The sequence below is a fragment of the Equus quagga genome, chromosome 3 (genome assembly GCF_021613505.1).
Source record: "Equus quagga isolate Etosha38 chromosome 3, UCLA_HA_Equagga_1.0, whole genome shotgun sequence".
In the NCBI taxonomy this organism is placed as follows: Eukaryota; Metazoa; Chordata; class Mammalia; order Perissodactyla; family Equidae; genus Equus; species Equus quagga.
This window is the reverse complement of record NC_060269.1, coordinates 99,561,629-99,576,745: the sequence shown is the minus strand read 5'-3', so window position 1 is coordinate 99,576,745 and position 15,117 is coordinate 99,561,629. Positions and strand designations below refer to the sequence as shown.

The following is a 15,117-nucleotide window of genomic DNA, read 5'->3' as shown; positions in this document are numbered from 1 at the left end:
TATAATGAAAAATATACTGCAAAGCAACTCAAAGAAATGAAAAGCAACAGGCTTGAAGGTAGCAGGGGTTTTTGTGCATAAAACTGTTTGTCTTGTATGATGTCAAAAGGAAAGGGTGTAGCTGGAGAAACATAACAAAGGGGTTGTGGAACTGTTTTACAAAAGTGATATTTTTGAGAGGATGTAAAAAAAAAGTTAGACTTTTTTTCTTAATGACTAAATTAGACCCGCAAAGCAAATGCTGCTGGCAGAAAATAATTTCTGGATAAGATGATTTTATTTTTGTGGGATCAAGCAACCTAAATTCAGCTGTTATATTACCAAAAGCAAATTGGTAGTAAAGGGAGGAACTACTCAGTTGAATTGTTTTATGTTAAATGTTTTAATCCTGATAATGACCCAAATACCCTAATACTTCAGCTCTTCCAGTTTTTATGTTTAGAACTTTAGCTGGTTTGAATTTTGATAAAAGATAAACATGATATATTTCTCAGCAGAATTTAAACAATAGCCATTTATTTTATTGAACTCATTTCATCTGGAATTCTGACTTTATAAATTGTTACAAACAAGATTAGCAAATAGGTATGGAACTAGAGTATAAATGTAGAAATTGGCAGAGGAATCAGAATAAAGAAAAATGAACTAAATGGTATGGCTCAGTTTCTCAAACTGATTAAAACTTTGTTTTTTAGGCAGTGCACTATACAGTAAAAAATAATCCAAACTTCACTGAATGATTAAGAGAATTGATACTCACAGCCAAAAACTTTAAAAAATACTCTATATAGCCTAATTTAAAAAGTCACTTCAAGTATAAAAGAGCTGCTATTGAGAACAGAGAATAGACATTTTCTATTTGGAAAAAACCAGACTAGACTCAGCAGAAATTATGAGGGGGAATATCGTGGCTTAATTTGTAGGAAAGTATTCTCATAAGTGAAGCTACCTGGCAATGAAATAGGCTACCTCTAGAAGAAAATAAATTGACTACAGGTATTTATATGGAGGCTGAAAGATCTCTGGAAGGAATTAACTGAGTGAAAAATTACATTAGATGATCTTTATAGTCTTTTTACCACATTTAAATTTTTGTGATTTTTTTTAAAGTTAGGTTCTTGGATATTTTCAAATATGCTGTAGTAGGATAATAAATAATAGAAATAGAATAGAAAAATAATAGACTAATAAAATGAAACAAGGCTTTGTTGCTTTCGTGGTTTAATGGATAAAAACTCATGTGAATTCTTAGAGGGCGGGGGAGGTTCTTTAACTTATAGAAAAGGACTTCTAAATTAGCATTTAATTATTAGCCTAAGTGGTATTACCTTTTATATTACAGTTCTTTTATATACAAAAAATTATGGATCAAAAATGTATCATAAATGCTTCTTCCCCAACACATGACAAAATAAACAATAATAAAATCCAGTCAAAGAAGTCTCGGCCACCACCAGCATAGGGAAAGGATACAACTTAATATCAGAAAGAAGTGGGCAAAGGAAGAAAATATTTTGATATGGCATAGAGTTGTTCTTAACCCTGACTCACTATTCCAGAAATGGAATGGGTAAGACAACAAAATTCTTGGAATTGCATTAATATCTCCAAATAAGCAGTAAGGTAGAATGAAGAATTGACCTTATGTTTGACTCTTCTAAATAATTGTGATGATGGCTGGAGAGTTGCAGGTCAGATGGAGGATCTGAACAAATGGGCTTAATATATCCCCAAAAGGCCCAGCAAAACATCTCCCCATTGGGTAGGATAGATACTGACTGGGTGGACAAAATTCTGATATGGGATATATAACAAAATCATAGAGACAGCAGAGATCAAGTCTACTAATGATGGACCCACACAGTCTAAACTAGGCTCTCCTCCCCTCCTTCACACCTTCAGTCTACACAAAGATAGAACATGAAGTACCAGCCTCATACTGTGGTTTATAAGAGAAAACCAATAGGCTCAGATGTGGTAAAAGGGATACACTAATTCACCTACTATCAGAAAATAAAAGGTCTGGCTGGAACTGCCTGTCTTATGCACAAGGTAAAAAAATAAATTATCTGGCAACTATGCAATACACTTAAGGGAGAGAGAGTAAGATAGGAGGAGGGGGGATGGGGAAGAGAAATGGGAGAGGAGGACGGAGAAGTTGGGGAGCAGGGAGGTGGGAAACAGAATGAGGGGAAGATGGGACCTGGAGAGAAGGGAGAATCACATTTAAAGAAAGATGAACCCAAGAACCAACAAATTAAAAGAAGTGGTGGGGGAAATTGGAAAATATGAATTCTAATTTCTTTATCTTTCAGAGTTGGAAACCAATTGATATCGTCTAAAAGGGAAACTTGCAATTAAAAATGACTCCAACATTTTAATATTAATCTTTTTTTAACTTTTAGAAAATAACTGTTATCATAAAGAAACATTTGTGTGAGCTTTAGTAATGAAGTTGCATTTCTTTTTATGTTAAAACAAAACTTAATTTAATAATTTTTACAATTAAGATAGAAGATATGGTATTCACTTTTCTAAAAGTATCTATCAATCTACCTACTAATACCCATATACACACATATGCATATATGAAATAAAATTTTCACAAAATATTTACTCACTATGTGAGATGAACTAATATTTCTAATATATTCTTATTTTTCTCTTTCATTTAAAACTGTAAATAGGTTACAATCTGCAGTTTGAAAAACACTGCACTATACTTTGCTGCCTGTATTCACAGTTGTGTTTCTTAAAAGTGTAAAGTTTCGTAAGTTTTGTAACTGTCTTAATTTGCTTTTAAATTAGCATAACATGGAAACAGTCATTTTTCTTACTTTCATTGTAAAGACAACAAAGTTATTAATAACACCAGGAAGTCTGCCACATGCTGGCATTTCAATAACAAGAAAGAAATGAGTAAGTTCTTGAAACATCGAGCAGTGATAAGTGGAGGGTCAAATTTTCTCACCTCAGAATCACAGTAGAGTGGAGGTGAGTTTATGGAACAGCACTTGGAGGCAAAGTCTGAGCGCTTGCCAACTAGCTCTTCGAGTTTCGTGTCTGCAGCATCAGGCAATTTTGCTCGTAATCGCTCTGCCAGTCTGAAAGAGAATTTTTTAAAATAAGATTTTACTAAATGTATTTTATAAACATTTGTAATGCAACATGAGAGTTGCTTCAGATCTTTTACAATAAAAAATGAGAACAGAAATATTTGCCCCTCAAGAAAATTCCATATCTGCGGAATGATTTTTCGTGACTCAATTTGCGATTAGGAAGTAAAATCTACGCCTCTTTTAAGATGGTGGAAGCAAACGTACAAATTGCTGCTGATTTTTATTCCAGTCTTTCTCCTTTCATTCACTCAGTTATATCAACTCGAATGACTTCTATTTTCTCTGACGTTTCATCTTCCCTCGAGTTGTAGATTTCAAGCTCCTTAATGCAGATTTCCATTAGAGGACTTCACATCGCCATAATGCTTTTTTTCTTCTCTCATATTTTATACAGTTTTCCCCCTCAGTTTTCCTACTCCTCAGCTAGATGGGCTGGAAAACACTGAAACAAGGTCAGGAATCTTTGGCTCTTGTTTTTAGCTTTACTCTTAACCAGCTCTCCATCTCACTTTCAAGATGGTGCTAGGACTTGAATTCTCTTGATTCTTTCCAAGTTTGAATTATGATCTTGGTAACTCTCTACCCTCATAGTGGACAACTCAGCCTGGTTTTATGACTTTCTCCAAGAATACTTGCCAGCCCAGTAATAGGCAATGGGTGGTAGAAGAGACCCAAATTTAACTAGAGTTGGAGTTGGCAAAGGTAGATGCTGGGAAGTGACAAGCGGGAAAGGGGAACCAGTTTGCTCATAAAGGCGTTAATGAAATGAGTGGGTCCGGAGGGGAGAGAAAGCTAGTCATACCGGAAGGAACTCAGAGGATGGGGCGGGGGAAGGGGGGATGAGATTTAAGATACCTGGACTCAATAATCTCAATCTTCTCTAATTTTATAACCCTAAATGTCAATTCTACTACATTGACATTTTTAATGTATTGAGATTATATAAATTATCACTCAACTGCCCCCTGCGATCCTGGAGTTCAAAACTGTTGGCAGAGAACTTAATCTTGCATTATCTGTTTAATATTATTCTATACTGCCTCCGTAATAGCCTATTAATTATACAATTAATTTTCTAATAACCGGAAAATAACTATTTTGAACTTAGGCTTTCACAGTTTTTCATTTTCTTTTAGAGCTTTGTTAAGGTAGACTCCATGAGGGTCATTGAAAGAGATGTCCTGGTTTGGGGATTCTTTAGAATCGTCTTTTTGTGCAGTTCTATTTGTGATTACTTGAGGCTTATATTGTTCAAGATCATTTGAAATGGGTCTAAGAAATTCACTTAGCGAAGTTGAGAATGACATGGTCTTCTCAACATTTTCCAGGAACCTGGTAAGACTTCTTTCATTATTATGGCCTATTACTTTAGTGTTAACACCTATTTATAAAGAAATGCTTTCTTCTCTTACTTGAGAAAAATGACCATTGTACAACACGATTGATTTAACCTTTCTATTTCCAATTTATAGAGAATACGTGTTGGTGATAGGTGATACTACACTTTTCTGGAAGTTTGGGTTGTCTTGTTAGATAATATGTTGTGAAGTTAGAGAACATTTTTTGGCAGTTTTATGATTTCTCAGTTATGTACAGTGACATCTACAGATAGCTTTGGGGTAAGAATGTTGATAAAGTATGAGCTAATTTTGTCTTTTTGAATCAAGTCCCCGCAGATGTTGTAATTTATATTTTTGTGGCTGTATTCTAATTGACCTCTTATCAGATATACATGACATTTTTTTCCCCAGAAAAGAACTATTTCTTCTCACACAGATATTAGATTCTGACTACTTTTAAAAACTTGCTTAATTACACCTTCTTTTTTTATTACCCCCTTAGCACATCTTAAGTTTTCAATTATGCTTTCAAATCACAATACCAGGCTGAAATTATTGATACATTTGGAGGAAACAACCAGAATAAGTCCCTTACTTTTTCTTGTACTCAGTAAATGTGTTTTCTGAATAATCTGCACATAGTTCTTGTCCCTTGCCGATGAAAGAGGATAGTTCCTTCTTCAGTTGAGGGCCCTGTAAGAAAACATAATTTCATAACAAAATTATTTGTCTTAAAACACTGTTCCAGGAGGTGTTAAATCAGAATTCCTTGTAATGTATCAGCATGAATGTTTATTATCTACACCAGATATTGGCAAACATTTTCTACATAAGGCCGGGTAGTAAATATTTTAGGCTTTGTAAGCTATGTATAGTCTTTGTTGGTACTGTTCAACTCTGCCAATATGGCACAAAAGCTGCCATAAACAATGAGTATGAATGTGTTCCAATGAAATTTTGCGAATACTGAAATGAATTTCCTAATTTTCATGTGTCATGAAATATTCCTTTTTTTAAAAATCAGTTAAAAATGTAAGATCATTCTTAGCCAACAGGCCATGCAAACACAGCCACTGGGCCAGATCTGGCCCGTGAGCTGCAGTTTGCCAACCCTTGATCTACACCAGGTTGGTAAAGAAAATGTAGCAAATTGTACCTTAGCATTAAAACAGGCAGTAGAGTCTTCAGAGTGGCAGCATTCATCAAGGTTTTTCAGGGTTGAGTCAAGTATTTTACTGAGGAATACTTCTGGAATATGAGTCCTCGCACTTAGTTCAAATATGTACCTGGCATGAGAGAGAAGGAAGGTAACACTTTAACCTGCGTAGATTTGTGTATACATGTCATGTTTTGAAATTTGACATCTATTATAAAGGCAGAACACCTGGCTTCTGCATCTTAAGTAAAAATAAAAGATTCAGCTAAAACTGACTCTAAATCAACAGTTTTAGATTGAAAACAAGATTCTCATTGAAATGCAAGTTAATGGTTGCTTTGAAGCTATCGTTACTAGTTAATACTGAATTAAAACTGTGTATTATATATACATCTGTATATATTACACATAAACATGTCAAATGCATATGAAACGGTCCTTTGTGTAACTATAATACAATGAACCCCGTACAAAGCATCAAGTAGGGACCTTAAGTGGCTTTCTGTAAAAGTTGATTTGTGTAAATTCTTCCATCTTATCCCGTTGCTGTCTATGCATTTATAAAAACAATGAGTGTTTAGACAAATGTAAATAAGAATTTCAGTCTAAATTCAGCTCTCTAATATTGGTAATTTACTTTTCTGATCTGTTAATTCAACCTATTTGTGCAATATTTTTACACCACGAGTATGCATATACTTATATTTTACTCGTAATCTATGCATACTCATGGTGTATGCAACCCATGGTATATCTTAGTTCCTTTGTAGTTGGATGAAAACAGATAAAGACTTATCATTTCTTTCCATTTAATTTCTTTGTCGTTTAATGCTAGCAAATATTGATACTGTCAAGAAAAAGATTTACTGGGATCAACTCTACTTACTGATCGATGGGTTTGGTATTTCCTTTATCACAAACATCTTTATTTGTGGGCAACTCAACGTCTGGAAGCTCAGGTGATTGGGCAGCTGGCATGAAGTAAGTGCACACAAAAACATCCATGGGTGTTTTCTCTTGACAACAGTCATGAAACTTAGAATTCTTTGTGGATAACTTGTCACAGATTTTTAGGGAGTATTCAGGTAGCTGCAAAAGCAATCGTGAGTTTGTACATTGTTAGTTTTCTAGTTGGTCTCATTATTAAGCTCACATGTGAGGGGATGGACTGTAATTAGTTTTCGGGTGGTGAACATGATGTAATCTACACAGAATTCAAAATATATTATAATGTACATCCAAAAATAAATAAATGAAGAAAAAAACCCAAAAAAACAAACAACCCCCCCCAACAAAAAAAAATAAGGAAGGCTTACATACGCTTACAAACCCTTGCATGGTGTACATAAAAGTCAGTGGGAACGCTCTTAGAAAGTAAATTGGTAGAATATTTCTGGAGGGCAATTTGTTAAGATGTGCTAATAGCCTTAAAATGTACAATTTGACTTCTAAGAATTTATTCTCAGAAAATAATTATGGGTGAAGGGAAGATTTAGCCATGAGGGCAGCATTGCTTAAAATATTGAAAAACTGAAACAACCTAAATGATAGAGGATTGGTTAAAAATATGGTACATCTGTGTAGGTAGGTGCAGTGCATGCAACAGATATATAATCCTACTTAGCCACTGTAAGTCAGGTTATAGAAAAACACCTATTAACACAGATGTGTATTCTTAATGGAAAAAGACCAGGCAACACAACATATCAGTTTCTAAAGAGGTCCACAGACTTGGAGTGACCCTGATCTAAAGCAACTGCTCAAATTCATGTCTACTTGAAAGGATTATGTAAATGAAAAATGGTTAAAAAGGTTGAGATGACCATTGAGTTATAACAGGTAAGATAAAAAATATTAGTAACTTCTAATAGTATAATGGTTGCAATATTGTCTGATAGAACTTTGTGATGTTGAAATGATTTGTATCTGTACTGTCCAGTGCTATTGAGCATTTGAAATGTGGCTAGTGTTTCTGAAGAACTGAAGTTTAAATTTTATTTATGTTTAACTAATTATTATTAAACTTGACCATATATTGCTAGTGGCTGCTGTATTAGGCTGTGCAGGTAGGGTAAGGTCTTGGGAATCAGATAATCTTGTTCTTGTTTTGTGTGTGGACTTTGCCACTTACTGGTTGTGTGACTTCAAATTATTGATCCCAAATTATCGATCCTCCCAAATTACCTATTTGCTCAACTGTAAAATGGAGCTACCAATATATTTAAATGTCACAGGATACAGGTGAGGATTCGTTGAGATGATGCATGTAAAAAGCAGCATAGAAAGAGTGCCTGCCACTCAGCACATGGCACATGATGGTGATGCTTCCCTTACCTCCTTGGCCATGCAGTCCTCAGAGGTAGACTCACAGCACTTGGAGAGGATTGTGGTAATATCTTCAGCTAGTGGCAAAACATCCTCCAGATCAGCAGTAGGCACTTTTTGGGCTAATTTTATAAGATGGCTAAACAGTTAAAAATGAATTGTTAGCTTACCCTTATTCTCAGTTTTTCTGGTTTCATTATGAAATTACAGTCTGGAGGAATAATACTGTAGTTTCAACTCTTTGTCCTCAACAACTGCCTGTGATGGGTCCTATGCACTGAAGCTACTATTTAAAATTCAGTCATCACTAATGAATCTTTTCATATTTTCTGTACTGGCCAGATCTACATAGTTGAAGGATGCCTTTAAAATCTTAGATCTAAAACAGCAATAAAGACAGCACTAACATCTCTATATTATATGTAACACCAATGTTGTGTTTTTGTGGCCCCTCATAATCTTCTTAAAAATGTTTTTATAAATTCATTTAGAAACTACAGATAAGAGAAATAATGAAGACCAACAGCCCTAGAGCAGAGTTAATAAATTTTGATGTTATATAACCCTGAAGTATTTTATAAGATTTGCGAGTTATTAAGTATTTTATAAGGGATTATGCTCTGCTGTATTATTCACATATTTGCCTTTTTCATTTACTATATCAGGAATATGTTCTGGAGCGTTAAATATTCTTTTTAAATTGTGACAAAGCACATGATATTGTTTGCTGTCTTAACTATTTTTAAGTGTATAGTTCATTAAGGTTAAATATATTCATATGGTTGTAAAACAGGTCTCTAGAATTTTTCATCTCGCAAAACTGAAACACTACACCCATTAAACACTGATTGTCTCCCCCAACCCTCAGCCATTGGCAACCATTTTTACTTTCTGTTTCTATGATTTTGACTACTTTAGGTACTCTGTATGAGTGAAATCATACAGTATTTGTCCTTTTGTGACTGCTTATTTTGCTTAGCACAATGTCTTCAATGTTCATCCATAGTGTAGCATGTGACAGTATTTTTTTAAGGCCAGATAATATTCTATTGTATATATACACCACTTTCTTTACCCATTCATCTTTCAGTGGACATGTGAGTTGATTCCACCTCTTGGCTATTGTGAATAATGCCTTATTTAAGATAAATGTGCAAATATATCTTTGAGATCTTGCTTTGAATTCCTCTGGATATGTATGTATTTAAGTTTTTGAGGAACATCCATACTTTTTTTGTTAATGGCTGCACCATTTTACATTCCCATCAACAGTGCACAAGGATTCCAATTTCTCCACATCCTTGCCAACACTAGTTTTTTCTGTTCTTTTGGTAGTGGCTATCCTAATGGGTGTGAGATGATATCTTGTTATGGTTTTGGTTTGCATTTCTCTTATGATTAGTGATGTTGAGCATCTTTTCATATGCTGCTTGGCCATTTGTGTGTATTTTTTGGAGAACTGTCTATTCAATTCTTTTTAATTGAGTTTTTTTTGTTGTTGTTGAGTTGTAGAACTTCCTTATACAGTCTGGATATTAAACCCTTGTTAGATATATGACTTGCAAATGTTTTATCCCATTCTGTGGGTTGCCCTTTCATTCAGTTGACTGTTTCCTTTAATGCACCAAAATTTAAGTCTGATGTAGTCCCATTTGTCTATTTTTTGCTCTTGTTGTCCATGCTTTGGTGTCATTTCCAAGAAATCATTGCCAAGTCCAGCGTCCTGAAGCTTTTACCCTATGTTTTCTTCTAGGAGTTCATAGTTTTAGGCTTTATGTTTAGGTCTTTAATCCATTTTGAATTAATTAATATGTAAAGTAAGGGCTCAACTTCATTTTTTTGCAGGTGGATATCTAATTTTCCTAGCACCATTTGTTGAAGAGACTGTCCTTTCCCCATTGTGTAGTCTTGGCACTCTTGCCAAAAATCTTTTGGCCAAATACATAAGGGTTTATTTCTGACCTCTTTATTCTGTTCCACTGATCTATCTCTTTTCATGCTAGTGCCACAGTGTCTTGATTACAGTTGCTTTGTAGTATGTTTTGCAATGAGGAAGTGTGAGGCTTATCACTTTGTTCTTTTTTGAGTTTGTTTTGCCTATACAGAGACCCTTGATGTTCCATGTGAATTTTAGGATTTTTTTCTTCTATTTTTGCAAAAAAGTGCCATTGGGCTATTGGTAGAAATTGCATTGAATCTGTAGATTGCTTTGGATAGTCTGGACATTTTAACAGTATTAATTCTTCTAATCCATGAGCATGGAATGTCTTTCTATTTATATGTTCTTTGATTTCTTTTAGCAGTGTTTTGTAGTTTTCATTAAATATTCTTTTACGATATACTTATAACAAACTACATGGCATTGTTTCATATGGATATACCATAATTGATTTAAGTATGCTGTATTCTAGTGACATTTAGGAGTCCCTAACTTTTTCATATTTAAAAACAATATTTTTAGCTAAATCTTTGTTCACACTCAGTGCTATTTCCTTGGATCAAATTCCTGGACACCAACGCCAGTATAAATTAATAATTAAGATATAAAGCCACCTGTAAGATATATATATATGTGTGTGTATATATACATATATATATGTTATAAATTCCTATGTTGTACTTGCCAACTATACTATCTTAATGTAAAAGGAAAACTAAAGGGAAGGTCAACAGAAAATGCATTTAGTATTTGAGCAGTTCTAATGGAAGATTATTTTTAAAGGACTCACGAAAGTAGCTTCTATTCCCATTAGGGAATTTTAGCATGAAATAGATTCTTTCATCACCATTAGAGGAAAAAAGCTTGTGGATCAGTGTAAAAAGAAAAGAGACTGTAAATACTGAAAATATAAAGCTAGCAAATCTAGTTGTCTGAGACATGAGAGAAGTGTAAACCTAGAAACTGTCAAAATTAAAATATAGAGTTAACAGTAGCCATACAAAAATCAAAATGAAGGTTACAAATAAAGTAGCTAAGTAATTAGAATAAATTCATGAAGCTTAAGGGTTATGTACTACATAGCACAAAGCTTCAGATAACAAATAAGAATTCAGGAAGTTTCATCCCAAGAAAAAAGTGGGTAAAGCAAATAAGAGGTGATGAAAAAAAACGGTTTATTTTTGCTTTTGTGTTTGCAGTATATGGTAATATGAATATTGAGGAAACAATTTCTAGTGGTCTACCAGTTTTCCCATATGAGTATATAGAAAATGTCGATTAAAAGCAAATCTCATGTTTTACACATAGCCTTTTTCCTTATTCACATTTTGTGTAGAGAAAAGAAAGAACCGGGCCATATTTTTGAGGATTATTGGAGCCTAAGACTATAGTCTATATCTTCTATTACAAACATTTTCTTAGAGAATCATATTATTGTGGATGGATAATACAGAATCAAACAGCTAAACATGCAGGTGGTGCTTCATCTTTACCTGAGCCTTGATTTCTCCTTCCCGTAAGCAGCATATTGTGAGCAGAGTCTATTTGACATAATGGTGAGAAGTGATAAATGCTTAGTCTGGAGTCTCTAGAAAAAAAGTGAGAATCTCATTAGATAGTCAAGAACCATTGAAAGCAGTGTGCAGGATGGCAGAAAGAGACTGTTATCATGATTTTTATTGTTGATCACTAGAAAATTGAATTCTGACTAAAGGAACTTATTGATATTTCTTTCCCAGAGGTGATTATGTTTATTTTTCCAATTGACAAAATGCAAAAGAGGCATTTTAGAAACTTTTACTGATTCCACAATCTCAACTTCTACCATTATTTAAAAGGAATGGCATTAATAGAAGAAAAAAAAATAGAACATGGCTATGTAATAAAATGACACCTACCTCTTTCAAAAAGCACACTGTTGGGCTTGGTGAGGTACAGCAGGACCCTACCATAGAGAGATAACTCTTGGTGTAACCGACTAAAAGTGGCAGAGGAGCTTGTCCATAATTAATGGAGTATTCATACATAAATCTGTGGGGGGAAAAAGCAGGATTGGTCAAAACATTTGTGGGAAACAATCTACTTTTTCCTGAGGATTTTGATGGAGAAAGGATGCATGTTACATTAGTTTATGGTTTTAATATCTGAAAAGCACTAGGGATTTAGAGAAAGGGTTATAATACTAGTCACTTTTAATCAATACTTTTGTTAAAAAAAATAGGTTGTTTCCTAAATTTCCATGTGGATTACATGAGAAGAGAGTCCATTTGTCCCTTTATTCATTTAGGTACATAGCCATGGTAGCTGCTTATTAATGTTGATAGAACAAATTAGAATGAATGTAATGGATTTACTTTTCATTATGTATCTCAGTTTACTATTCTAGACAATTGCTATGTATAGGCTTACTTATTTGTTGAAATATTTTTAATTTTGGGGAGCACAAGCCCCCTAGGGCCTAAAAGATACTCTGAAATCTTGGGCAAAATCCTCTCTGAAAATATATAGGGAAAGGCAAACTAACCACTTTTTATAAAATCCTGACCTTGATTTCATGCTTCTAAAGCCAGTTCGAATGACATTGCTTTTGACTTGTGTGTGTGTATTGCCTTATTATAAATAGGTTTTTAAATTTTGTTCATTTTTTATGATCTTCCAAGACTAATATAATCAATATATAATCTGACTTCTCATGAATGTTAAACAACAAGAAGGTCAAAGTAATATGTTTACTTATATGGTATAATGTATCACATTGACAACTGTTTCTGGGGATATACCGTAGGAACAAAAACTATCTTTTATACTTTACTGGAATTAAAATGTGCACAGCAGTAAAACAATTTCTATCAGATGGAGTAGGCAAGGATCCCTAACATACGGGGAATCACAAATCTGTCAAATATTTGAAAATGTCGTGTGGACAGGGATCCAACTGATTCTGCTTCAGATAATAGAACGAGGATGAGTAGGTGGAGTTTAGGAAAGTTGATTTCATCTGTCTGAGAAAGGCTTTTACAACAATCAGCACTGACAGAGAGGTGGGCTGTCTTGGGTGACAGTCAAATTCTTGTTATTGGAAATTGTCCACGTTGCTGTAGAAGAGGAGTTTGTGTATAGTAGGAAGGTAGGTTAGGCATGTTTCTGATAATTTATGTCCTGACGTTTTACTTATGATGAAAGCAGCTTACTGCTCAGCAAATCCCTTGGGATCTTTCCTGAATGCCTCACAGATTTCTTCATTTGTTGGCTCTACATAGGTTGGAAATTCTTGTGGCTGGTGCTTCAGGGCAGCCATACAGAGTTTCCTTTCGAGGCCCTCTTTGGTACAGCACTCAGGAGTTCCTGGGTGCACTGGAAATGGGGAGTCACTTTCACAGGACTTCACAGACAATGCTGAGGTCTAGAATGAGAGAAGAAAAACAAGTAAACTCATATATATGCACCTTTCCAGGCTGTAGTTCTCCATTCAGTAGAACATCTTAGTCTTAAATTTTAAAATTCTCATTAGTAACAAACTGTCCTTGCCAAAAGCTCCGAGAGATGAGATGATTTGTCAACATGACAAGTTGCATAATTATAGTTATAGGCAAGTACAGGGTCTTACGTTAACAAATGACTCAGTAGGACTAAAATAGAACCTTCATTAACAACTGGACTGTGTTTGATTACAGCTATTAGAGGTTTTATTTTCCAGCTCAATGTTTCTCCATGAGGGTATTAACATCTCTGAGGATGAGGGACGTCATTTGAAAAAGCTCCACTGGTGATTCTAATATGATCTCCCACCTGTTTTCTGCTGCAGATACTCCATTGAGAATGAAGACTTCCCTCTGCCCTCTTTTGCTCCCTTTGTTAAATGAGCAGACTCTTAGTTCTTGACTGCTTTGGTCTTCTGCTTTGGTTTGCGTTCTCTTGCCCAATGGTTCTTGAGCCTGCTTTTGCATCAGAATCATAGTGTGTAAAAATAGGAAATACCTGGACTGCAGCATAGAAATTCTGATTCAGTAGATCAAAGATGAGGCTTAAGGCCCTGTTTTTTCTTTTTTTTTTAAAAAAAGATTGGCACCTGAGCTAACAACTGTTGCCAACCCTTTTTTTTTCTGCTTTTTTACTCCCCAGATCCCCCCAGTATATAGTTGTATATTTTAGTTGTGGGTCCTTCCAGTTATGGCATGTAGGACGCCGCCTCACCGTGGCCTGATGAGCGGTGCCATCTCCATGCCCAGGATCTGAAGCGGCAAAACTCTGGGCCTCCGAAGTGGAGCATGCGAACTTAACCACTCGGCCACGGGGCCGGCCCCAAGGCCCTGTTTTTTCCAAAGCCCAAAGGTTTATTCTCATGTGCAACACGAGTTGAAAACCACTGGTGCAACTTAATTTACTGCCCATGTGTGGGTAGACCAAGCCCATGGTAAGGGCACCACCGAAGCAATTGTAGCAACAAAATGTTCTTTTTGGAAAGGATTTGATATTTGGAATAAAAATGTAGAATAGAAATAATCATCATGGAAAAAATTATTTTGGAATTTACATGGGAAAAAGTACTTTGACATCCTTACACTTATTTTACAAGTTGGTCATCTTTTTAAGGCCAAACTTCTAAAGGCCTTTGCTATCAGTGAAGGAAAGCAACATGATGAATTAACTGTTTATGTAAACCGAAAGTAAACGTCTTCTCATCCTCTCCCACGTCTACCTTCCGTCAGACTTTCAGAACTCAGGGATTCTTAGGAACTTTCTTTTTATCCTCCTCTCTCTTTTCATTGAATCTTCTTTGTCTCTCTATTTCTTTCCCTGGCAGCTTTCCTGTTTTTCCCTTTTTATTACCTTCTTTCAAATAAAGAGGTTTAGAAATAAAAACTGTCAACACATTTTTTTTTTCTTTTTCTGCTTTATCTCCCCAAACCCCCCCTGTACACAGTTGTATATCTTAGTTGCAGGTCCTTCTAGTTGTCAACACAATTTTAAAAAATGCTTTGAACAAGCAGGGAAAAGAGGAAGGTGTTACGTAAGAAATGTCAACGCCATCTCTGTTCTCATGATCTGTCTCTACTATCCTGGAGCTTATCTCTGGTCAAGGGATGGGTTAGCAAATATATGAAGTACAATGGAAATAAAACAAAAATGTGTTCTGTTATTTTGATTGTGGTTGGTAGTTTGCTTGTTAAGGTGGTGCAGAAGTTCAGGTTGAAATAATGGCTATTTATGGAGTTGGTGGTGGGAGAAAATGATTAT

General features: G+C 34.9%; 1 protein-coding gene across 1 annotated transcript in view; it reads right to left on the bottom strand.

Annotated features, from left to right (window-relative positions):
- Positions 1–15,117, bottom strand: part of GC (GC vitamin D binding protein) — a 35,069-nt gene that overhangs the window by 7,508 nt on the left and 12,444 nt on the right. The window contains exons 4-11 of the mRNA XM_046655594.1: positions 13,071–13,282; positions 11,778–11,910; positions 11,373–11,467; positions 7,950–8,079; positions 6,502–6,704; positions 5,616–5,745; positions 5,055–5,152; positions 2,972–3,104 (exon numbers count right to left, since the gene is read on the bottom strand). Of these exons, the coding sequence (XP_046511550.1) occupies positions 2,972–3,104; positions 5,055–5,152; positions 5,616–5,745; positions 6,502–6,704; positions 7,950–8,079; positions 11,373–11,467; positions 11,778–11,910; positions 13,071–13,282 (1,134 nt within the window). The remainder of the gene's footprint in view (positions 1–2,971; positions 3,105–5,054; positions 5,153–5,615; positions 5,746–6,501; positions 6,705–7,949; positions 8,080–11,372; positions 11,468–11,777; positions 11,911–13,070; positions 13,283–15,117) is intronic.